The sequence below is a fragment of the Toxorhynchites rutilus genome, chromosome 2 (assembly GCF_029784135.1).
Source record: "Toxorhynchites rutilus septentrionalis strain SRP chromosome 2, ASM2978413v1, whole genome shotgun sequence".
NCBI classification, from domain to species: Eukaryota; Metazoa; Arthropoda; class Insecta; order Diptera; family Culicidae; genus Toxorhynchites; species Toxorhynchites rutilus.
The window spans coordinates 139916300-139941047 of record NC_073745.1 but is presented as its reverse complement, the minus strand read 5'-3'; the positions used below and the strand labels follow the sequence as shown (position 1 = coordinate 139941047).

The following is a 24748-nucleotide window of genomic DNA, read 5'->3' as shown; positions in this document are numbered from 1 at the left end:
CCGTTTAATAAAGTAATTTGTTATATATGTCGGACTCGATTATATATAGTCGCAATTTCACTTTCAACGTTAATTTTCGAAACCAATACATAATCGAATCACAAAAAAGATATTTTTCTATTAATGTTTGACATTCATACATTAATGAAAAAAAAAAGATTTCTTGAGATTCGATTATGTATAGGATTTGAAAATAATTGTGGAAAAAAATTGTTGACTATATATAATCGAGTCCGACCTGTATTGTGATTGCGGCCATCTTAGATTTGGATTTTTCATGATCTACTGTGATCTACTAGTCAAGCTCTTTCATATGATACCCATATCAATGGGGTTTTGAGAAAATATGTAGTCTTCCATTTGGTAGTGGGAGCCATCTTGGATTTGTGTTTTTCATAGAAAACCGTGTTCTACTAGTCGAGCCCTCTCATTTGATACCCATATTAATAAGGTTTTGAGAAAAAATGTATTCCGCCATTTTGTAGTGGAAACCATCTTGGATTTGCATTTTTCATAAATAACTGTGTTCTACTAGTCAAGCCCTTTCATTTGATACCCATATTAATAAGGTTTTGAGAAAAAATGTATTCCGCCATTTTGTAGTGGCAGCCATCTTGGATTTGCTTTTTTCATAAATAACTGTATTCTACTAGTCAAGCCCTTCCATTTGATACCCACATTGATGGGGTTTTGGAAAACCCATATCGATGAGGTTTTGGAAAAATATGTGATCCGCCATTTTGTAGCGGTCGCCATCTTGGATTTTCGAGATGATGAAATACGCAGTTTTATAAAAACTACAGAGATAAAGGTGTGTTCCAAATTTCAGATCAATCGGTCAATAGAAAGGGGGTTAAATTTTTATTATTGTGGGTTAGCGCTACAGGCAAACATGTTACAAACATACAAACATACAAACATACAAACAGATTACAGGGCAAGCCAAATAAAACCGTTTAATAAAACCGCTTTAAAGAATAGATTGATTATTGTTTCGGCTCGGTTCAATGAACAAAAAAGTGAATTTTCATATCATGTTTGTTTTAAAAAACACTCCAAACTTTTATATTTTTTATGCAATAAATGTTTAATTGTTCATGATATAATGTATTTTATTTCATCTGAATGAAACACAGTGCATTTTTCATTAAAAATTATATTTTTATAAGATCGCTACTCTAGCTACCCGTACTGGAAAAATACAAGCCAAAAACATAATTTTTGTAAATCAGCAATTCCAAATGGAATCGTCCTAAAAATGCAGATTTTTAAAACTTGTATTTTTGATTCCAATGAAAGTGTGTATTGCGTTTAGGTTGGAGGAAATATGAGTTTTCCACAGCAATTGAGAATTTTTTGACTCAAGTGTAACTTTTGAAAAGGGCGTATCGATTTGAGTAAGAGAAATCTTTGATAATTTATATCTCAAAAACTATGAGTCGTACCGAAATAGTGTCTTAGAAAGAGTTATAGAGTATTGATAATTGAATATGAAAAAAAATGTACACTGAGAAAAAAGTAGTACTCTTTTTTTATTTACAAAATAAAATTAAATTTGCAATATCCAAAATACATATTTTTAAATTTTTTTCAATTTTTTTCATACAAAATAGAAGTCATGTAGAAAATTCAAAAAATGAGCCCAAGATGGTAAACCTATTTTTGACGAACTTTGTGGAACATCGAATTTTTAGGAATTTTCGAAACTTCGAGTTTTTGTATGTTAGCAGTCATTTTTAATTACAAATTATGAATCCTGATATTATTCAAAACAAAAAAAGGTTATTATCAATCTCCTTCTAAATGCAACCATTCCATTCCAACCAACCATTCAGATATTAAAAAAAATATTTCTAATTTATTACTTTTTTTTTATAGTAAATAATCCCTTTTAATATGTTTGTCGTGTTATACCGTCATGTTCATGAAATTTTATGAATTTGCTTATAATTTCCAACAACTTTTCCGAATACATCATTATGGTTCATTTTTTGACTCAACTGTAACTTTTGGAAAGGTAGTATCGATTTTAGTAAGAGAAATCTTTGATAATTTATATCTCAAAAAATATAAGTCGTACCGAAATAGTGTGTTAGAAAGAGTTATAGAGTATTGTTGGCTTAATTTGAAAAAAATATACACTGAGAAGAAAAATTAGTACTCTTTTTTTTATTTACAAAATAAAATTTTAATGCGCGATATCAAAACATATGTATTTTGTTATATTTTTTTTTAAATTTTTTCATATAAAATAGAAGTCATGTAGAAAATTTAAAAAATGGGCCCAAGATGGTAAAACTAGTTTTGACGAAATTTGTGAAACATCGAATTTTTATGAATTTTCGAAACTTCGAAATTTTGTATGTTAGCAATCATTTTTAGCCACAAATTATGAATCCTGATATGATTTAAAACACAAAAGGTTATTATCAATCTCCTTCTAAATGTAGCCATTCTCGAGATATTTAAAAATATATTTGTAATTTATTGTCTTTTTAATAGTAAATAGGCCCTTTAAATATGTTTGTCGTGTTATACCATCATGTTCATTAGATTTTATGAATTCGCTTATAATTTCCAACAACTTTTCCAAATACATCGTTATGGTAAAGACATATGTTTAGGAGTTACGTTACGAAACATTCGAAGACATGTATTAACCCACATGCGTAGCGAAACTAAAAAATCTTTTTTATCTTAATACAAACATCAATCAATCAAAAAAATTGTTGGAAATTATAACACGACAAACATATTAAAAGAGATTATTTACTATAAAAAAGATTATAATTTTCATATTCAACCATCAATACTCTATAACTCTTTCTAAGACACTATTTCGGTACGACTCATAGTTTTTGAGATATAAATTATCAAAGATTTCTCTTACTCAAATCGATACGTCCTTTTCAAAAGTTACGCTTGAGTCAAAAATATCCCAATTGCCTCATGTTTTGTCGTTTGTCGATTTCATTTGGAATTGCTGAAATGAAATATTTTCATAGTAAACTTAATTTTTGAACAATTTGATACATAGAAGGACCTGAATAGGACTATGAATGAACAAACCAGCGGAAAAAAAAATCAAAAAATATAGCAAAATGGTATTCAAAAACACGTATTTGCTTAAGGTGGCATTCTTGCCCCGTGTTCCTCTACCAAGGAAAGTGATTCTTTTTTAGGAAATATATGTTTGAGTAATACAAAATGTTACAAAACTAGTTGAGGTGACGTTTCAGACCATGTTTGATGTTTCAGTTTCATGATGATTGAGATTATGTTTAGTTTTCAAAAACTCGTTATCCGTACAATGTGATCTCGTGCTAACGATTTCAACATTTTGCGAACCCATGGTTTCTTAGGGTTAGAATTATCTTTTGAAATAGGTTTTGCTAAGAACATGGATCATATATAACAGTTCGGCTGAAAAGTTTATATGGTAGCACAGTGAAACTATTTTGCAAAATTCAATTTTATTATTCAACATAATTGCCTTCGAGGGCGATACAGCGGTTATAGCGATCTTGCAACTTGATACCATTTTTATAGTACTCTTTCGGTTTTCCTCAAAATAGGCCTCAGTTACGGTAATCATTTCATCATCGGTCTTAAATTTCTTGCCAGCGAGCATTCTCTTCAGGTCTGCGAACAGAAAACAGTCGCTGGGGCCAAATCTGGAGAATACGGTGGATGCGAAAGCAATTCGAAGCCCACATTCATGCAATTTTGCCATCAATACACGAAATTCGGATTTTTCCATTTTTTTCACAATAACAAAAGTTGCTTCACTCTCAATGCTGTAACTCACGAACCAATCGACCGATTCCTGTCAAATTTTGACACGTATCCATTGAAAGATAGTGTTTTGTGATAGTTAAGTAGATGTTTGCTAGAGACGCCAACATTATCAACTTTTCAGCCGAACTGTTAATGTGGATGGAAAAAACACTCGGTTTATTTTGTTATTTTAAAAGATGATAAACTTCGACTTTCCACCTTACTTTGCCAATCCGAGAACATGTCTCCGATTCGAGTTTTCGAGATACTTCGAGACACAACCCGAAATACTTCTCATATTTACTTTTATTTTATTTTCTCTGGAACACCCGCTTAATGCTATTATTTGTTTGATTCTGCCATTTATTGTTATAATTACTGTTTTATTTTGTCATTATTACAATAATTCCAATAATAACAGAAATATTGTATATAAACTTGTTCTATTATAACGAAAATAGTATTTAATAGAATTAGTCCCATGCAAAAATAAAATTTACACTCTATGTGTGTTGCATAATTTTATGCAATGACACTTCATTTTTCCGTATTTGGAATTTCGACTTAAGAGATAATACCATGATTTTGAAGCACGTGTTTCCAAGCTCTACAATATGTGTATATCTGCCGACGCAATCGATTCAAGAAGGGTATTTCTGGCTACCCCGTTGAAAAAAACATAATAAGGAAGCTACACTATTGCTAGAAAAGCATGATATGCCAATAACCAAGAAGTTCGAAACAAAATTGGTCAGACATAACAACAAGAGTAAAAGAATCACATATTGGGTGCAAAACAAAAATAATCTCATGCACACATACAGAGCACAAACGGAAGAATGTAATGACAGGGAATTGACGACCGACAGCGGGTGGCGCCAGCAGCTGAGTAGGAGGAGAATAGGGAAAATGAGGTGTTTGCGAGAATGAGCAACTCACCTGAAATTTTCGAGTTCAAAAAGTACGGATCCGGTTGCCATAGATTATCGAAAAACTCGGGCGGAAGTATAACATGATCGTCGCCTTCTTCGAAGATATCGTCATGCAAATCAAGCCGCGACTCGACCCACTTCTGGTGCACAAACATATCTACTCTGCAAGAAATACACGTCGGGTTCAGGAGGTACGGTTTACGGTGGGCGAGGTTGTGTTGTTGGTTTTTGTTTGTAAAGGAAAAGAGAGATGGAGATTTCAAGTATTTAATAGCAAAACAATCGCGAAAATCGCGGAAAGTGCTCGATAACAAAAACCAAATTTTAAAAAATACCATTGAAATGATACAAAGTGGATGCAAATTGAAACGACTATCACGAGTACCTGAAATCCATGTCCTCCACGTTAATCGAGTTGATGTCAACGACAAATATGCTGAACTCTACCACAACCGGGGTGCCTTTTTTCGATGGTGGCCTCACCTCTAGAAGGAGAATGAAAATTAAAGTGGGAAACGGAAATGAGAATTGATTGTTACAGATTTGTGGGTGAATTAATAAATGTTCGCAAGGCCCGTTGATTAAGAAACATGCAAATCCAGGGGCCATCAGTTTCGAATGAAGTTGAACATATGAATAATTGCATATTTTGAGTTGTGGCCAAAGCAATTTTTTAGCTATGAACAATGAACAATGAACAATGTTAATTGCAACAGATAAATGGATTTATAGACATTGCCAAATAACAAAACACTCAATTGTTTTCAGTTTATCGCTCACAATTTCTACATATATAGATTTTGCTGCGTGTACACTTTCCGTAAAGTCTTTTCTTGCATTTATTGCAAATAATTGTATTCTTATTGTTATTGCAATATCCTATTTGAAACCATTTGCGTACAGAAATCGTGCCATTTGTGGTTGGTATATCAGCTTCGTGTAGTTTTTGCCTTGAAGTCTGATATTCTGAAGCATGTTTTTTTGCTAATCGAAACAGAAAGTGTTTCCGTGAGATATTTTCTCCTGTTGTGTTTTGTACAATATCCAGCTATTTATTCCGGCTAAATCTAAAGTATTGAAAAACACTTGAAGTGGCCACCTTCTGGAACCAGATTTCACTGTATATTTTCGTGCCATTTGACATCGACGCCAAATTTAGTTCTATTATAAAACGATACAGTTTCAGATAATTTCTTAGCAGCTTTATCAATTGTGATGTGTTTATGGTTTGTTCTTACAAAAAGAACTTTTTTGTTTTGTTTATTCTTATGAACAGTAACATTGGATTGGTACAACAATGTTGGAAAATGTTTTTTCTAGTTTGCAAGTTTTCGGCAGTTCCCTCTTGTTTGCGCGTTTTGTTACAATCAATTATCAGTTATTACAGCTCAAGAAGTTTCATCACGACAAACTCGCTTAGGGGGATTGATGCATTTGGTGTTTCGTCTTTTCCTAAATACAGAAAGCTGTTTACCAAATATTTCGTGCCAACCAAAATTTTACGCTAAATTTCTTGGGTTTGTTTGGCATATACTGAGTAAATCTGCATCTGGCCTTCGATGGAAAAAGTTGCTCATCCACGGTAATATAAGCTTCCGGTTTGAAGCAATTTTGACTGTTTTCAATAAATTTATCCCAAACTGCTGAGACTAAAGCGAACTTGTCTGTTTGCAAACTTGACTCCTCTGATTTCTTTTGTCGAAACGAATGTATCGCAGAATCTCAGTAAAATCTCGTTTACTTATAGTGCTAGAGAAAAATGATGGTCCCTATCTGTTGTTCCACAAATATTGAAGCTTCAAGGTATTTCCTTACGCCCCACGTGCGTGCAATATTGCAGGAAATGCCTTCAAGTTTTCTTGCGTAATTGTCCAGTTTTTCTCCAAAACTCGAGAGGCTTCTAACTCTGTACAAATTCGTATATGTTTCAAAATATGGTTGTCAATCAGTAATTGGAACGCACTATTTAGATTCCCGTTCATAATGTTTCTTTTAGCATGTGCTGTTGATCCGTGTACATTTTTGAAAGCACTTTGAACTGGTAATCTACCAGCAACACCTCAAAAAGACACATGGGCGCTACATATACTGCAACGGTCTCATGATTCTCCCGAAATCATACATTTCTTGATAGGAACATGCACCAGTCATTTTGACTGGTACTGGTATAAATGTCAACAACAAAAAATATGTTTGTTACTAGTGTATATGAAGTAACATTAAGTACATAAAATGTACTTAATGTATTGTCTACTTATAGCTACAAAAGTCATAACATCATTTCGGAAAACCAGTCTTTAGAAAACATACGCAGCCCTGCGCTTGAGTTTAATTTCCAACAGCGCGAGTTCAAAACAAACACGTGTTCTCTCTTGGTGCGAAGTGCACAAAATTCATGAACACGACAGTGCAAAATGTACCCAGCGTAGAATTCAGATACTAAACATCTCTTCACACATGTGTGATGCGCGCCTCATTCTATACACACACACACACATACATACACATCGAATTCTAGCGCCCGCTTTGTATTCGCTCGTTCTAAGCAAAGCATAAAAACAACAGCGCGTCTCCATACGAAACGTTTACGCTAGTGTGAATATCTCAACAGGGAGAGTAATTCAGATTCAAGCGCACAGTATAGAAATACGGCGCAAGCACGGCGCTGACAACCAAACATTTCATCTGTGTTTTGGAGCGTGCTCATTCGCCAGAGTGCATGTGTACACAAGGAGTGGGAGCTCAACTGGGTACAAAAATCTTGTTACACATCATCACCGGGTTGCATTCTGAAGACTGCGGAAAACAAATATTATATGTAGTAGGAATTTTGAATTGAAATTGCACAACCAGTCAAAATGACTGGTCTGGTAACTAGGTTATGTTATATTAATAACATGCACATCGATCTCTAGGAACACACTTCGTAATTACCTTTTACATAATCTTCAGGAAGTACCACCCGTGGTTTCAAGGTATAGTTTTTCACGGCTATCACTTCTTTCAGGAAGCTGAAATTTAAAAAACAAAAAAAAAACAACTGTGTTAGATGAAGCAGTTTAGTCAGTTTAGTCAGTTTGGCTTTTGTTATGAGATTAAAATTTAATGATAAAAATATTGGACGATATTTTTCGTTCTGTTGAAACAAACGTTGTATCGATCCAATGCTACTTAGAGTAGTGCGGGACAAAGGTGCGCACGGGGCAAAAGTGCGCATTGGACTTTTTGAAGCAAACGAGCATAAAATTTCGGCAACAGTGTATTCGTTTGATACATTTTTACACCAGCAGCTCACATATATATATATATACAAGATACATTTCATGAGAGTGGCAAAACGTTATGAGGTGAAAAGAGTTTCGCGGTGTTTTGATCTAATTTTTTCAGTTTTGGAGATGATGACTTACTTATCTAAAATAACTGGAAAGTTCGAAACTACACTGTCAAGGCAACCTTCATTCTATAGTAGGTGATAGTGCGTATACGTTTTTGTGAAAAAGTTCAAGAGCTTTTTTAAAAATTCGATTAGTTCAAAAACTGCTTGTGGGGCAATGGTGCGCAGTGGCTGTGGGGCAAAAGTTCGCACCAGAGTTTTGCTCTGAAAAAAAAATTTAAAATGTTTTCAACCAAATTTTTAACGAGACCAACAAGAAGAAAACTGATTTTAAGAAATGCACTCCAGAAATGGACAAATTACCCAACAGAGGCTTCGGACGGGAGTCTCGAAGCGTCGGATTTCAGCCGACCTTGATATTTCTGAATCAGTTCTAAGAAAGAGGCTCATTTCAGTGAGAGATTTATGATTTGAATCTTCTTTCATTGACATTTCTACTTCTGCTGGGATGTGCCAGCGAGCAGCTAGGGCGGTTCAGAATAGTATTTACGAGTGAGCAGTCTGAGGATCTGGTGGACCACTGCAGAGCACTGGACAAAGCTTTCTATGGTATGACTCTCAAAGATTTACGTCGTCTGGCGTTTGATTTTGCGGAAGCCAACAACTTCCAGCACGAATTCAATCGAGTTGCAAAACTGGCAGGAACAGATTGGGATTCTAGCTTCATGAGGAACCATCGTCTGTCCATTCGAACTCCACAACAGCGCAACGAAGCAACAGTGCTCCAAGGCAAAGCTTTGGAATCTTCAGAACCGAATGCAAGATGAGGAAGAAAAATAATTCAAAATGTATTTCAAATGAAAAATGTTTTTATTTTCATCATGCATTCAATTCAATAACGGTTATGTTTCGTTTATGTTTATGTTTTCACAATGAACTTCAAATAAATATTGTTTTTTTTTTCAACAATGAGTTTCAAATAAATCAAGTGAAGGTAACTATGTATTTAAAAACTCTAGATCTATATTAACACTAGAACTACCGACGTTTAATATATACCTAGTTCTACCGCACCCGTAAAATTGACGGATTCCTTATTAGCGCGTTTGTTGTATTTTTTTACTTAGTTTATGTTAATGAAAGAATGTAATTTGACAAAAAGCATTTAATATAGCACTTCATATGTTTTTAATTCAACAATTAAACAAAACAGATTTATATTTACATTTATAGGTCTATGACTATGAGGCACATATCTTACAAGAACATGTTATTCAGGATGAACGCTTGCCACAAACGTATTTGTTGCATGTATTGCAAGCTCTGTTTTGTTGTATAATTGTATTTGACAAGATTTTCGTTCTTGAGGTCTTTTAGTTAAGTTTTTTGTAGTACAATCCATCGCTTTGTTTGGTTGGTTTTTGGAGAAAGCTTGTTTTCTGCAGCACTTATGTTCATTGGAAAGTTCTTCTGCCAATTGAAACAAGAATTGTTTTCTGGTTATGTTCTCATCACAAGTCTCTTTGTATAAAATCCACGAATTGCTTGCTGCCAAGTCCAAAATATAGTAGAACACTTGCAATGGCCATCTACGAGACCCTGCTTTTACGCTATATTTGCGTGCCATCTGGTCAATTACATCTACTCTAAACTTGGTTTTATTGTAAAACGATACAATTTTAGGTATTTCTACAATCTAAATTTTGTAACTACTCCAAACTCTAATCATATCGGACAACTATGTTGCATGTCTAACTGAATGCAAATACTTATTGATGTCCACCATTCCATGGATGATGCATAGATTGTTATAAACTGCCAGATCCGTCAATTTGACGGGTCTCGGTAGAAATAGGTAAAGATGGTATTGATTATGAAAGTTAAAGCCGGTAAATAGAAATTGAATATGAATAATAAACTATCATTACATCTCATGAAAAGTCATCGCAAAATTCTAGAACAATACATAGAAATTATATAAAATTTTTGACCATGCAATTTGAAATCTGTGAAATTGATGATTTCAGTAGTTCTAGTGTTAATAAAAATGATTCGGTGTCCGTTCCTCACGATTTAACTCAAGAACGGAGCAACGGATTTAAACAGTCAGTTTCAGGATTGATGCGTCTTAGTCTGCATCAGGTAAATGTCAAAATAGAAACTATATACCGCGAGTACAGATTATGTAGGGGAAGGGTAGTGAAGACGGACACCCTAAGGAAAAGTTGATTTTTTTTATCTATCTCACCACAAATTGTCTAGGTCTCTTTTCATAATAAAAATTGTCTTTGATGACTAAATTTTGAAAAATGAATGTGTTCGGTATTTTTGAAAAAATAAGATTGAGTCGAGAAAGATGGACACTTGGGGTGGGGAAGATGGACATTATCTGAAAATTCTCTGAAAAATCTGAAAAAAATTGAAGATCTTCAAATATGACTTAAAGATAATCTAACAAAAAACTAGACTAAAATCACCTAGAAGGGATTGTAATTTTTCTCATTTTTCCATGTCTAAAATAGGTTCCGGCATTCGGAATGACAAATTCAAATTACGTTTTAAAAACCGCTCTGCTGGTTCTTCCATGATATGTGATTGCACTTTCAAACGTAGTTAGTGGGCATCTGTTAATCTGATCAATTTATTTTAAAAACAAAATTTTTGTTCTTCGTCGGTGGAGTGTCCGTCTTACCCGACCTGATTAGCATTTTATTTTCGTTAATATTTTTTGCGGTAAAAATGAGAAAACTTCACCGTTGATTCGATAAACTGGAAGAGAAGTGATGGTAAAACATTCACGTAACGAAAAACACCCCAAAAACTACTCGATAACAATGAGAATCTTATTTTATGCAGACGAAAACATACATCGAAATGCTTTTTGTAGATTAGGGGCTGTCCATATACCACGTGGACAACTTTAGGAGGGGGTAGGGGGTAAGACAGTGTCCACGCTTGTCCATGGAGAGGGGGGAGGGGTATAGATCGAGCCCACGTGGACAGGAAGAATATTTTTTTTAAATACAACCACCTATACATTCAAAATTAAATTAAATAACACATATTCAAGAATTTAAAAACTCTCCGTATTTATCAATGAAAGGGTTGAGCCGCCTGAGAGTGCTGCCCAGTCAAACGTTCATATTTTTTTCTCAAACAATTGATCTTCAGTGTTATCTGTATTATAAAAATGTCTCACGTAAACTGTTAATGACCAAGCTATTTTTTATGATCGAACTTTTGTAGTTACGGGGTATGCATAGACACTCATAGTTCAAAACTATAAAAATTAAACAATTTCATAATGATTGAGATTTTATGATAAGCGTAAATGATTTTTTCATCAATTATAATTTTCTATACACTTTGTCATATCTCGAGAACAGTTAGTCTTAGGATAATAATGTCTGTATAGTTTTTCAGTTTTGTTTTTCATTTTTTTCAGAATTGCGTGTAAAATCATTTTTCCAAATTATTTTAATTTTACCAATTTCCACTAGTCGTCAAAAAATTGAGCTGCTGTTCTGATAATAATATAAATGGAATTAGGTAGCTGATTCGGAATATTTCATTTATATTTAATGAAAAAATTCTAGACATTTGGTCAATTCTCAACTAGAGTTGTTAAACTTTTCTTGAGTCGAATTTTATGTCTCGAACTGACTCTAATTTAGAAAGTACGCTTCTTAGAATAATTATGCTACTCATTTGAAAGATAAGAAAATTTTGCGTAGAACGCAGTTGTAAAACATTAAAATTAATGAAATCAAGTAACTTTTAGAGGTAAAGATGAACCTTAAATTTTTGTGCATTTATAGGTTTTTTATAAATTTTCTAAAAATGTATGATAAACTGAATTGTTTCTATCAATCAAATTGAAGCTGTCCAACCATTCTTGACATTCCTTGACACTACACTGTAATCCTTCTTGTTTTTTTTTATCCCATTTATTTATTTATTAGGCTCATTAGCATTTTAGCTGTAACAGAGCCGGGTTTTAATCGTGTACATGTACATATGTTTATGTTTCTATAAATTGTATATTACACAGTAGTTAGTAGTAGCCATTTAAGCGTTAAGTTTTCTGTTCCATTTCATTATGGCCATTTAGGCGTAAGGGTATTCTTTCTGTTCTTCCATTGTTCAGCAGACCGGACAGCGGAGACAGTTGATATTGATCATTGTTGGGTTATTTATAGAACAGCAGCCCGATGTGTCTTGCAGAGCAGAGCAATTGTATGGATGAATCGATCCTATTTCGACCGTGGATCGTTCTCCATCGCTGATGATTGTTGCGTGGACGTAGTTATTCTATAATAACACAAAGATGGTCAATTGAGGGCCCTGAGTTTGAACTCACGATCGATCGCTTGGTAAGCGAACGCGTAACCAAGTGGCTACGAAGACCCCCAACCTTCTTGTTATCTTGCAAAAATTTAAATGATTCACAACATAAGTTATGCGCAATTTTCTCAAATGAAATCAATTGAATCGTGTTAGCAGCGTCATTTTTGAATTAAAGTCAGTTTATGCAAAAAAACGGTCTCAAGGAAAAGTTTAATAATTCTTTCGTAGATGAGATTTGACCATAAGCGTGGAAGATTTTTTTCATCAAACACGATCCTCTATCACCTGAAATATTTCGGATCAGCTACTTAACAACTTGTATATAACAATGTTTCAAACAGATATAATAGTTTTCGATATTCTATTCAATTTATGAGAAAGTTTTCCCAGCAGTTTAACCCATTAACGACCAAACTGTAAAAATTATTTTTTTAACGAACACCATTGGTGTAATTTTGATTATTGGCGCTACAGAAACCCATATCTTCAAGAATTATTTTTTTTCGTCCTTCCGTTTACCGGAAAATGACAAAAAAAAACAAAAATCGCCAAACAAAAACATTGGCTAAAACCTGCATTTATGATCCTGTAGGAGGTTCAATCCATTGGTTTTTTTTCTACACCACAATGTGTGTTCTTTTATCAAAGTAATACTGTATACACATTTTTGCATTTTTTCTAATAAATTGAGCTATCATTTGATGCCAAAACCTTACCATATGGTAGCTTTCCAAAACCATGAAAAATTATCAAAGTTGCTGTTTGATTTATAGAATGCTTGGCCTGAAATGGGTTCAACATTTTTTCATGTTTTTGAGGAATCTATTAACTTTCTATTAAATTAATTGATTTCTCAAAAACTTATTTCAATCGGGCAGCAGATTTCGAACCAATAATGTACATTTTTTTTAAAAAAAGGGGAGGATCGGGACAGCGACTGATTAATTTGGCGTTGAATTGTTCTTTAGTAAACTATTCGAATTTGATAAGTGATGTTTTGATAAGGATTTTAGCGGAGGAAAAGCAAAGAGTAATACAAATAACTTTTCGGGCAAAGTTAGTAAAAAATCGTCGTTAGTCGTGAGTTTTCTGATGTATACCTCGATTCTGTATTCAGTTCGAAACCATTATTTCGTTCGAGATATTATTTTGCATTCTCTATTTTTTGCCCATTTAATGTTCGAAGAGAAGCAGATTGAACGAAATGCAAAAACAACTTGAACGGAATACAATATGGAATTTTATCAAGTCAATCGAAATATATCGAATCGATCGAAATAAAGAATAGGGGTGGTAGTTTTTAATTTTGAAAGCCATCTCAATGAAGAATGGTCAACAAGCAGTTGAAAAATTAAAAAATATACATTAAAATTTTTCTAATACGCTATTAGTACTCTCTGAAAATTCCCGGAACTATTGCGGAAAAGGCTACGCATTGCGCTGATGACTTAAAGTGAAGCGAATGTGTAAATGATTCGACATTTCCTGTGACCTATCGTTCTCCGGAGTGGGTAAAAAACTACACTCGACAAAAAAAAAATAGAGGAGCAAAATGCGACATCGAAAATTTTGAGTGATTTTTGAAACGCCATAACTCTTTTATGAAATAATACATTCATCAAAGCAACAACTGGACCTTGTATAGAATATTTTCAAGTTTGCAGTGGGCAGATTTGACCATCGATTTGCGGTGCGTTCATTATTTCATGAAAAATTCTTGATTCAAAATTAAAGGATAAACGGATCATTCGATAGAGAATACCTCTGTAGAAAATAGTTCTACTAAAACTTTCTATGAATCAAATGAAAGCGAAATAATCAGGTTGATTGGATTGTTATTGTGAATATATTTTTAAAATTTATAGAAACTTTGAAAGCAATCCAAAAACGTTTTATCTTTTCTTGCAATGTCTTTTGTCTCCACGCATATACACATTAAACTAAGATAGGTACGTACGATATCCGCAAACCAGAAATTTGTAGTTTGAAAATGCTGAATTTTTTGTCTTCATGTCATGATTTATATCAAAATTACAGGCGCTTCGAAATCGCTTAGAAATTTCGACCCTTTACTCCTCAATCCTTCATCAAATGAAGATCTTTAGATATCAGTGCATGGTCTCTATTCCATCTTTTCTTTCCGTGAAATTCTTTTTAATTGATAAAAAAAATCTATGCATATAAAATTGTTCTGTTTGTTTTTGTGCGCTTCATAAACTCGAAAAGTTCGCCACTGATGGAGCTCATATCATGACACAATATACAATCCACTTCAAGGATTGTTGTTGCTATTGCCAACCCCTCAGGAAGCTTTAAGATTTTCAAATGGAATAAGCACACTTCTGAAGTAAAGCTGTGAGCGTGAATCAACTTTCTAGTATTGAATACGTATTCTATGTGGTAGCAACACATTTTTTTGCAAGTGTTTTAAAAATCGTGAACCAAAATTGTATCCGATATCATATCAAATCCATTTAATTTTATTCGATTAGCGTTGCTCAAGATCAATCTTTGGAATTTTGTGATGTAGATTCGGGTGCGGATTGTTCAACTGTATATTGCGCGTTCCCGTGTTGGCATACTAGATAGCCAAAGTTTGGCGGAGTACAGCTAATCAAATTTGAAAAAAAACTTATATGGAATTAAAATTTAATGTAAGCGCAATCCAGTTATTTCCTCAATTATTCTAATTAAATAAGCAAATATGTCCACGTGGATAACAGGGGGAGGGGTATGAAAATGTCCACGCTTGGGAGGGGGTAGTGTGAAATCGTGCTTTTTCTATCCACGTGGTATGTGGACAGCCCCTTACTTTTTTGTTTTTATTTACAATTTTAACAGAAAGGCAGCTAGGCGTACACAGTAAGTTTCAAAGGTATTGTCACACTGTATTGCAAGTTTGTACATAATTAAAATTCAAAATAAAAATGTAATTTATCAATTATACAGGGGTGTCCGTCTTTCCCAACTTTCCCCTATTATTATTATAGAAATAATTTCTGTGGGAACTTGAGTGTTCTAAATGATTTATATCAATATATCAATTGTGGGTGGGACGAAGTTCGCCGGGTCAGCTAGTTTGTGAATAAAAAAGAATTCTGTTTCAAATGTTGGACATTTTCAGATATCTTATATTGTCAGTCTCCTCCCTTCCAAAATTTCCACGTGGTATGTTCGACCATAACACCCACTCATATCCACCCATAAAACATCATATAGCACCACTCTCCTCCCCACTGGATGGTGCCTACACACTCTGGTAATGATTCTTCTTCCGCTGGTAATGATAAAGCATTTATTTTTGTACAGAAGTCCAATTGTATAAATGCGCACTTTTGCCTCGTACGGTGCGCACTTTTGCCCCCACTATGGGGCAAAAGTACACATTTGCCATTTTGTATTAACCCTCCTGTACTCGCGTGCAAAATCATAACACGTATACTCGCGCACGGTGTCACAGACCGACAATTGAACTTCTCTGTAATGTTGCCATTGTGTATTTTTCAGGCTGTATCGGCATTTATTTGAAGAACAGGATATGATTGAATGAAAAAACTCCAAAAAATATGTTTTTTTCGTCTTTGTTATGTTTTAATAATCATCTAAGTCAGCCTTCTCATAATAGAGTAATTTTTGATACTCCAACACAAATAACGGAATTCGAATTTTTCACTGTTTTTAATTAAAAGTAAGCAACTGAATATAATTCATGGATGTATAAAGAGCTATAAAGTAACATAAAACGTATTAATCGATTGTGGTTTCATTGGAGTAAGAATCAGAACATAGCATAACTGCATGCTCGAAACAAACATATTTTTTACATTTCATTCAGTTGTTGTGTGTTTTTCGGGTCTTTTGTCGAAGAGAAGAATGTATAACGACCTTCTAGATAATTACCAGATGATAAAGGTTCTGGAATATAAAGTTTGCATATTTCTAATATTCTTTGTCTCTGTTTTCTTAGTAAACTAAGAATTAATGCCTTTTTTTAGATGGAGCATAACAAGGTGATATAGACGGATCTAGGAACTTCCTTTTCTTTTTCTTGTTTTCTTGTCGATATTGTCCATTATAAAAAATATCCCCGAAACTGTAACTGTTAAAAATTACCATAAACTACCGTTTAGTTTATAGTTTACTGTTTACAATTCTTCCACAAGTGATATTCTTTCACAAGTATGTATATGTATGACCATTATATTTAGCGAATAACTATACGAAAGTCAAATATTTATATTGTGCTTTTGAGCGTATGAATCTAACGACGAATAGTTAATATATGGATCCGTTCAATCCAGTTACAAAATGGACTGAAATCAAATAAAAATAGTCCGGTAATGTTCTTATGCATTATATTCAATAAATATTCCACGCCACTAACATTAATTTATACATTTCATTCAACAATATTCTAGAATATGAAAAAAGGCACTTGTCCAAAAAAGTTACTCCTATACTCGCGTCGGTGTGTCAGACCGAAAGTGTTAAAAAAGTGGCACACGTCCCCTTTGTACCAACACATGCGATACGCTTAACGATGACGAACGACGAATAACGAAGCTAGAGAGAATCGCAAAGTCGTAGTATTGATATTTTCTGAGAAATGAACGAATTATTGATTTCTCGGTCTGACAGACCAATGCGCGAGTATAGTAGTGTTAAAATAGGTTTTTGTCTAACTACAAACAAAACTCGAGAAATTCCTATTTTTCAGGAATTCTTATTTGCTTTTATTTCAGGAGTTATTGGAGGTGCGCACCTTTGCCCCTACAGGAATATATCACGATAATAACATATCATTTGAATGAAACAAAATAATTGCTTCGTTAGCGTCACGTCAATGTCTCGCCTCCCGTATAATTGTTGATTTTAAACGTATACTCTTATCACCAGCAGGGTTTCTACCCTTATTGAAACTATAACTATTGCCCTTCTGTGATGCCTCAGCATTCATACATCATATGGTTTCAATTCCCATTGCATGCCAGGCGATCTTGCTCTTCCTCCACTCTTACAGCGGCAAGGAACGTAGGAATGTGTAATTTCGATTCATAAGCATCACAGAACACGCGCGCGTCTTTTGTCTGCATGTCTAAATGAAAACATATTCGTACAGAACATATTTATTTACATCAGTAGAGACACTTATTCCATAGCTTCATTCTCGTTCACGTTTCTACTCTCCGTCTTTTACGAGAGATTCGTGTTCATAAAATAATTCGTTTGAACTCTTCCCGCCACGAACTATTTTCTCCACTTTGCTTGGTGGGGGGGATCTGAATGGGGCAGTGAAAAAGCAATATATTTCTCGGGAACTGAACTTGAAAATGACAAGGGCAGTGCAATAAACGGTAGGCGGGAGGCTAGATTTCGCTGCCAGATAATGCAATTTAGATCGATTAAAATGGTCACGACCAAACGTGACATTGAAAGTCGACTCTTTATCACCAGCACTGCACTCTCCTATCTATCAAACTGTTTGAACTGTCGGAAAAGGAATGGCAGCCATTTCCCAAATGAGTGTTTGTCGCAATGCACGGAAGCACTGAGCTGCATTTGCACACGTTTCCGTGGCACAATATTACAGTTTGCGCCGGAACCACAGTCATTTTGTGGAAGGATTTGATTTTTGAATGACACTCGGGACTCACTGAACAATTTTCTAGCTTGTTTCGAGTACCAAGGAAAAGCAGAGGGTGGAGAGATGTACAGTGTGGGATTACGTGTATCTATTTTAATTTTAGAATAAAGAATTTGTCAGCTTGAAAGTTTTTTTTTGGTATTTTTAGTTCCTCCATTCATTATTTTGATTAATTTCGGGGCAAGTTAAAACGAAAACCATAACTTTTAATAGGAATGATGAATTGACGTGATATATTTCTTCAGTAAACATAACCTGTCAACCCACCTTATGACAGCCATTACCAGAATATTGGAATGCCTACACGTAATCCGCGCCTTTGATTACATTTCCTCGTTCGTGAAACCGAAACAAACATTTTTGCGCGCTGACTCGACCGGTCCGAAACCACTGATTTAAAAAAAAAATCGCCAGAATTGCACGTCAGGTAATCAACTCATAATCAAGTGTAGTGACTGAAACTGAAAAATCTTTTTTCGTATAGCTCTGAGCATTTCAACTCACACCCAGACATGCCAACCATTCTGATTTTTCAGGATTTCTCAGACTTTTTGCCACTTTCCCTGATATCCTGGCAAACACTCAATTTCGCCTGATTTTTATAAAATGATCCTGATTTTACCTTCTTTTCGGCTAACCCCAAAGTTGATCTTCACCCGAAGAAAGTCACACCCTGTGTCTGGTGGGATTGGCAAGGAATTCTGTATTATGGTCTTCTACCAAGTAACCAGTCGATACATTCCCACAATGTCTGCTCGGAATTGAACAACTTAAAGGCAGCCATCCAGAATAAAAATCCTTAATTGGTCAATGTGATGGGCGTCATGTTCCACCAGGGAAACGGTAAACTTCATGTCTTTTTGATCACTCTACAAATTATTGTGGAGTCTGGTTAGCAAGTGCCATCCCTAACCAGCTGAACTAACCGGCTATTGCACCTTCAGTTTATTTTAGGTTTATGTTTAGGTTCAGGTCCAGGTTCAGATCCCTGCAAAATTCTCTCAAGGACAACAACTTCGACTCTATGGACAGCTTAGAAAATACGATGTGAATGTTGTATACTGTGTTTTCGATGTAAAAGCAAACATATTCTGCGAGGACATATTTTTTAAGTTACGTGAAAGATGGCAAATGATTGTGGTACAACATTGTGCATTTTTTTATTAATCCATTTATTTTTACAGGCTTGGTTACATAAGACATTGTGCATCTATCTGGCTATAAAAATGATGCTTTTGTTTCCCTAAAATCGTCACGAACTTTCCGGACAACCCAATATGAATTATCCTGATCTCTTCCTGATTTTTATTTTCACTTATCCTGACTTTTGAAAATTATAGCTAGAAACCCTGCTCAAGGGGGGTCTTCGTAGCCACTTGGTTACGCGTTCGCTTACTAAGCGATCGATCGTGGGTTCAAACTCAGGGCCCTCAATTTGATTATCTTTGTGTTGTTATAGAATAACTATGTCCACGCAACCATCATCAGCTATGGAGATCGATCCACGGTGGAACAAAGATCGATTCATCCATACAACTGCTCTGCTCTGCAAGAAACATCGGGCTGCTGTTCTATAAATAACCCAACAATGATCAATATCAACTGTCTCCGCTGTCCGGTCTGCTGAACAATGGAAGAACAGATAGAATACCCTTACGCCTAAATGGCTACTACAGTGTAATTTACCATAATGTAATGGAACAGAAAACCTAACGCCTAAATGGCTACTACTTCTACTGTGTAATTTACAATTTATAGAAACATAAACATATGTACATGTACACGACAAAAACCCGGCTCTGTTACAGATAAAATGCTAATGAGCCTGATAAATAAATAAATGGGATAAAAAAAAACCCTGCTCACACCATGTTTTTTTCAACACTGGGATAAGTTGAAAGCAGCGAAAATCGACTATTTTTTAAACATTGCTAACATTTTTTATCGGTGATTACTGTATGAATTAATCATGATAAATTCAAAAAATCAGAATAATTCATATTTCGTTTCTCTGTGTGTTCTACATAATTTATGAATACATGATACAAGTCAAATTTGCTATTTTTTCAACTGGGGGTCGTTCCAGTATCACGTAACGCAATTCGTGTGCTATTTTAGACTCCCTCTTTTGTAAATGTAACAAATGGTCATTTGCATGAACATGTTTAAACGTTTTTGGTTTTTTTCAAACATGTTTCCACAAGGCATCCCTTCCCCCTTCCCTTTCTGAGTGCGTTACGTGATTTATGAATATTTGAACGATCTTATAGACCTTATTAGTGGTCTTTTTTTAGTGGCTCTACTTTGACATGAAAGTGTTTAAAATAGTATTCTTGACGTTATGATTTCGTACATTAACACTTAATATGTAGTGTCCATTTTGCGTGTAACAGACTACTCCCCTACATCTTACGTTTACCAAAATACCTTTTTCCAATTGTTCATATGTAATTCCTTAAATTTAGTGTTTCATAAATCAGTTGTAGATAGTTCGAGTAGCAAAACCGCACATTAAACTCTTGATATTTCGCGTTTCAATTTACCCCGCTCTACGGAACAAGTTGAATCAATAAATATAGGGTTGGGGAAAAAGAAATGTCGTATTTCTGATCGAAATTTGACGCTTTATTTAACATACTTAAAATTATCCAATTTAAGTCAAATATGCGCCGTTTTGTTCGCAAACTTGTTGCCATTTAGAAGGCAACTTCATTATCCCCCCCTTATAAAACCCCCCTCCTTATTTGCAAAAAACTCAGACAGCCAGTTTTCGCAAGCCTCTTTTGAGGCCAACTTAGTATCACCAAGAGCGTTTTGCATGGACCGGAAGAGATGATAATCAATTGGAGCCATGTCCGGACTAAACGGTGGATGCAATAGGACATCCCATTCGAGCTCCCGTAGCTTCTGGCGAGTCATCAAAGATGTGTGAGGCCGAGCGTTGATCATTTTTGGCCGCTTCTGGTCAATCGCCTGCTTCAAACGGCCAAGCACTTTTACCTCGCAGGTAGTAAAAGCGTAAAATATGGCGAATTTCTTGCTTGGTGGACTCCATCTTTGACGCGCTATAACTTGAGACTGAAAAGGACAATCACAACACTGTCAAAACGACACTTGTAGCACAGATTGTCGTCTTTAAATAGCAGTATAGTATGACCCGATGCGATAAGTACAACACAAGATGCTTTTAAGTATTGTCATGTATTTACAATATACGACATTTCTTTTTCACCAACCCAATATGAAAACAAAACATTTTCAAAATTGATATTTTTAGAAACATCCAGTGTGAATCTACATTTTTTATCGCAAGTCATCTGTCATATGCTGCCAACAGATTTGAATTTGGTGATTTAGTGATTTTCAAGATAACTTTCAAGTTGAGCTTCAGAAAAATCGTTTCAACTTGCCCCGGTGTACCTTATTTATAAACAGGTTGTTTTTATTCCTTAGGATCCAGAATCACACCATTGTCTATGGACAATTGTTTGAAAAAAAAAATCTTGGAATTCTGGAGCCATAAGTTACGAAAGCGTCGCCACTTTTCAGACCACAGCTACAGATTGCATTCCAAAAGAAGAACATTTGCAGAACTTCGAACAGTTTTAACGAATGACTATCAGAAGGATCTCAAAACATTTTCATTAGAAGCAAATCCCCATCTCAATCTTATCTTAAAAAACGAAAAAAATAGAATCTCTGAAATCGAGATATGTTATGTAAAAGTCCTCAGCTTTCAAGAAAAAATATAAAAAATATATACGGCCATCATCTAAATCGGTTCAGTGGTTCAAAAGTTATGAATTTTTGAAAAAAGGCATTTTTGGGAAAAATTGGAAAAAAAACATTTTTCGGACCACCCTAAAGTGGAAATGGGCACCCTAATAAAAAAAATAAAAAAATACGGGTCTAATGTTTAGCGATAAAGAACAAAACTACCACTTTTCATAGAAATCTGAGAACCTCTATATCTGTTTGACATGGAATGGCTGTATATTTATTTTTATCACGTCAATCCATCATTCGTTAAACGTGATTTGAGACGATCTTCATTAAATTCAGAAGAGGGCTGTTTCGGCAGCTTTTTGACTTCGATGAAAAACAAAGAAGAGCAGGAAATGTTGATTTTTGCCTCCTGGGTATTCCACTTCTAGACCCAAAACTAATAAAAATTCTTAAAAGTCTTAACAGAACTGAACGGAAATCCACTCAATTTTGATACTGTAGATGCTGGAGCATGTTCTCGCCAAATTCGTTTCAATTTTTCCACCGTTTCAATTTTTCATTCTGTATGAAACATACAGGATGTTTCATCGCGAGTTGGGGTAGAGAGTATTTCACAATGTCGATGAAACCGCTTTGTTCGATGTAAGCTACAGTGCCAATATTGAATGTTCTCGATTGGCTCAATCGATCGTCGATTCGAATTAGCGGAGGGTATAATTTGAGCTGGGTATTTGTAGTATTTCTGGACCGCAGGATTGCGACAGAGTTCAGTATGGAATCGTTAGCTTTGGAAAGTGGTGCGCTGAAAAAGAATCATTCTGGTTGAGTTAATATTAAGTGGTTAATCGAACGTTAAGGAATGCTTTGAGTAGAATGGTGCGGAAGCTCATGTGATTTTCGTATATCGATGGTTTTCATTAGATGCAGAGTGTTTGTGTACGATTAAATCGCCCGTAAACGTTATTCATTTTATAGGTTTTCAACGATATAGAATGGTAGTGGCGTAACAAATATAAAATCACCTCTGGCCTCATGGCCAAACGGTAGTCCGCGGTCTACCGGTCGCCCGCGTAGGTATTCCTAGGCACCCGCCAACTGCTCTAGAATAGTGTTACCTCCAAACGCAATTGATTAAATATCGCTCCACCTTTTGCCGTGATCATTTTATGTGGTGTTTATGCGAATCTCAATAAAACATATTAGTTGTAAGAGTAGATATTTCTTCATTAAAGCAAACATTTCAAAATATACAGTTGACCATTCGATTTAGTTTACATAATATGGGTCAATATTTTCGATAAATTGTTTTTTTTACCTCAAGGTAATTGAGGAATATAATAATCATGTTGGGTATATTTTTATGGAAAATAAATGTTTTAAATGACAATTAGCTTAAAACAATCAACGATATTGATCGATGAGACCTTGAAAAATAAAGTATTGCTTATCAATCATTTAGTAACCGACAAATATTTTTATTTTATAGAATTATTTATCATTGAATATTTATTAGTATGACCTATGTTTTTCCTTTTATTAACCTACTATCTCACAGACCGGGGATCAATAATTCTGTTCTGAGGAGGCTGAAAAAATATTTTCTGGATTTTTTTCATTTAACTATATCTTTTTTTACTTTATATAAATAACAATAACGCCCTAAAATACACAATAGCAAAATTACAGAGGCACAGCCTGTGACACCGTGCGCGAGTATAAGAGTTATAATTCTGCGCGCGAGAACAGGACAGTTAAAACTTTAATTTCTAATGACTTTTTGATACAGTCAACGTTGGTAGACCGCAGCCTAATATTTGAACAATTAGTCGCCCGCAATGCCCAAAAGTTTGGACACCCCTGGTCTAGATGAAGAGATACACACTGGCAATTTATATCGTTCTCACGAGAACAAGAATGTATGCATCTTCAGTTGTTTCTACAAAGCCACGCAGACCTTGCGATCCTTTTCAAGACCACCATCCAGTTCAAAAGAGTTGAATTTTATTTATTCTCTATATCAATTATAATTCAATACTTATATTCATCCACTCACCCACTTTCAAGAAGGACGGTCAGAAAACACTCAAAATATTCATTCATTAAGAATTGGTTCAGATTCAATTTCAAACAAATGATTACTAATCCAATGGTGGTCCTACGTCTACCTTGCGGTTGTATTACAGATATAACCCACCTCTAGTTTTTCCAGCATATGAAACCTCTTGCCCAGTATTTTTAATGCACAGGACTGATGAGTTTAAACACCTATTACAGGTCGGACTCGAAAATATACAGACTCGATTATATGTGATTCGATTATATACAATTATGGACTCGATTATACACAGTTTGGAAAACAATTTTTTTTTATATTTCCAATATGGCTTATTTCATGAAGAAAAGTACCCTTTCAACGTTAAGGTGAAGTTTAAGTGGCTATTACATGTACAGTGGGGTAAAAATCGTGATTTTTAAAGATTTTGCTTGAATTTTCTCCAGGAATTGTTAAAATCGATATTGCAGCCAAATCAAGAAAGATAGAAGTTGGGTGTCAAAGAACAAATTGTAGAGCAGTTAGAGAGCTTCAATTTAATTGATAGAAACAATCTAGTTTAATATAGTTTTTTAGGATAAAATGAATAACAACACATTAAAAATTATTAACTTGTAAGTTTTTCACTTCCAAAATGTTAATGTATTAAAATCCACTAGTTTAGATGTTCCACTACTATATCCTGTGCTAAATTTTCTCATCTTTCGAATGAAAGCAACAGAGTCGTCTTCTGTAGCGTACTTTTTAATGTAGAGCCAGTTTGAAGCAACAGAGTCCGAAACAACAAAAAAAGTTCTATAATTCTGTCATTGTTGAATTTCGAACATATGCGTAGGAGGATTTTTTTCATCAAGAATTATTTTTTTCATATGAGGTGTTTTCAGACTTCAAGGGGATGAATCAAAAATGAAAGTCTTCTTTCTTATTCAAAAAAC

At 34.6% G+C, this 24748-nt stretch overlaps 2 protein-coding genes across 12 annotated transcripts in view; one reads left to right on the top strand and one right to left on the bottom strand.

Moving 5' to 3' along the window:
• The window catches only part of LOC129764948 (glycine receptor subunit alphaZ1), a 131095-nt gene that overhangs the window by 21157 nt on the left and 85190 nt on the right, over positions 1 to 24748 (bottom strand). For all 10 annotated transcript variants that reach the window (XM_055764622.1, XM_055764624.1, XM_055764629.1 and 7 more), the window contains exons 3-5: positions 7644 to 7720; positions 5095 to 5194; positions 4717 to 4871 (exon numbers count right to left, since the gene is read on the bottom strand). In XM_055764622.1, coding sequence (XP_055620597.1) covers positions 4717 to 4871; positions 5095 to 5194; positions 7644 to 7720 — 332 coding nt within the window. The remainder of the gene's footprint in view (positions 1 to 4716; positions 4872 to 5094; positions 5195 to 7643; positions 7721 to 24748) is intronic.
• The window catches only part of LOC129764953 (elongation of very long chain fatty acids protein 4-like), a 176354-nt gene continuing 174172 nt past the window's right edge, over positions 22567 to 24748 (top strand). Inside the window, exons 1-2 of one of the 2 annotated variants that reach the window (XM_055764640.1) lie at positions 22567 to 22636; positions 22736 to 22830. The gene's annotated coding sequence lies outside the window, so the exon portion shown is untranslated. Of the gene's footprint in view, positions 22831 to 24748 lie in introns of both variants that reach the window. The other variant, XM_055764638.1, reaches the window with a different exon arrangement.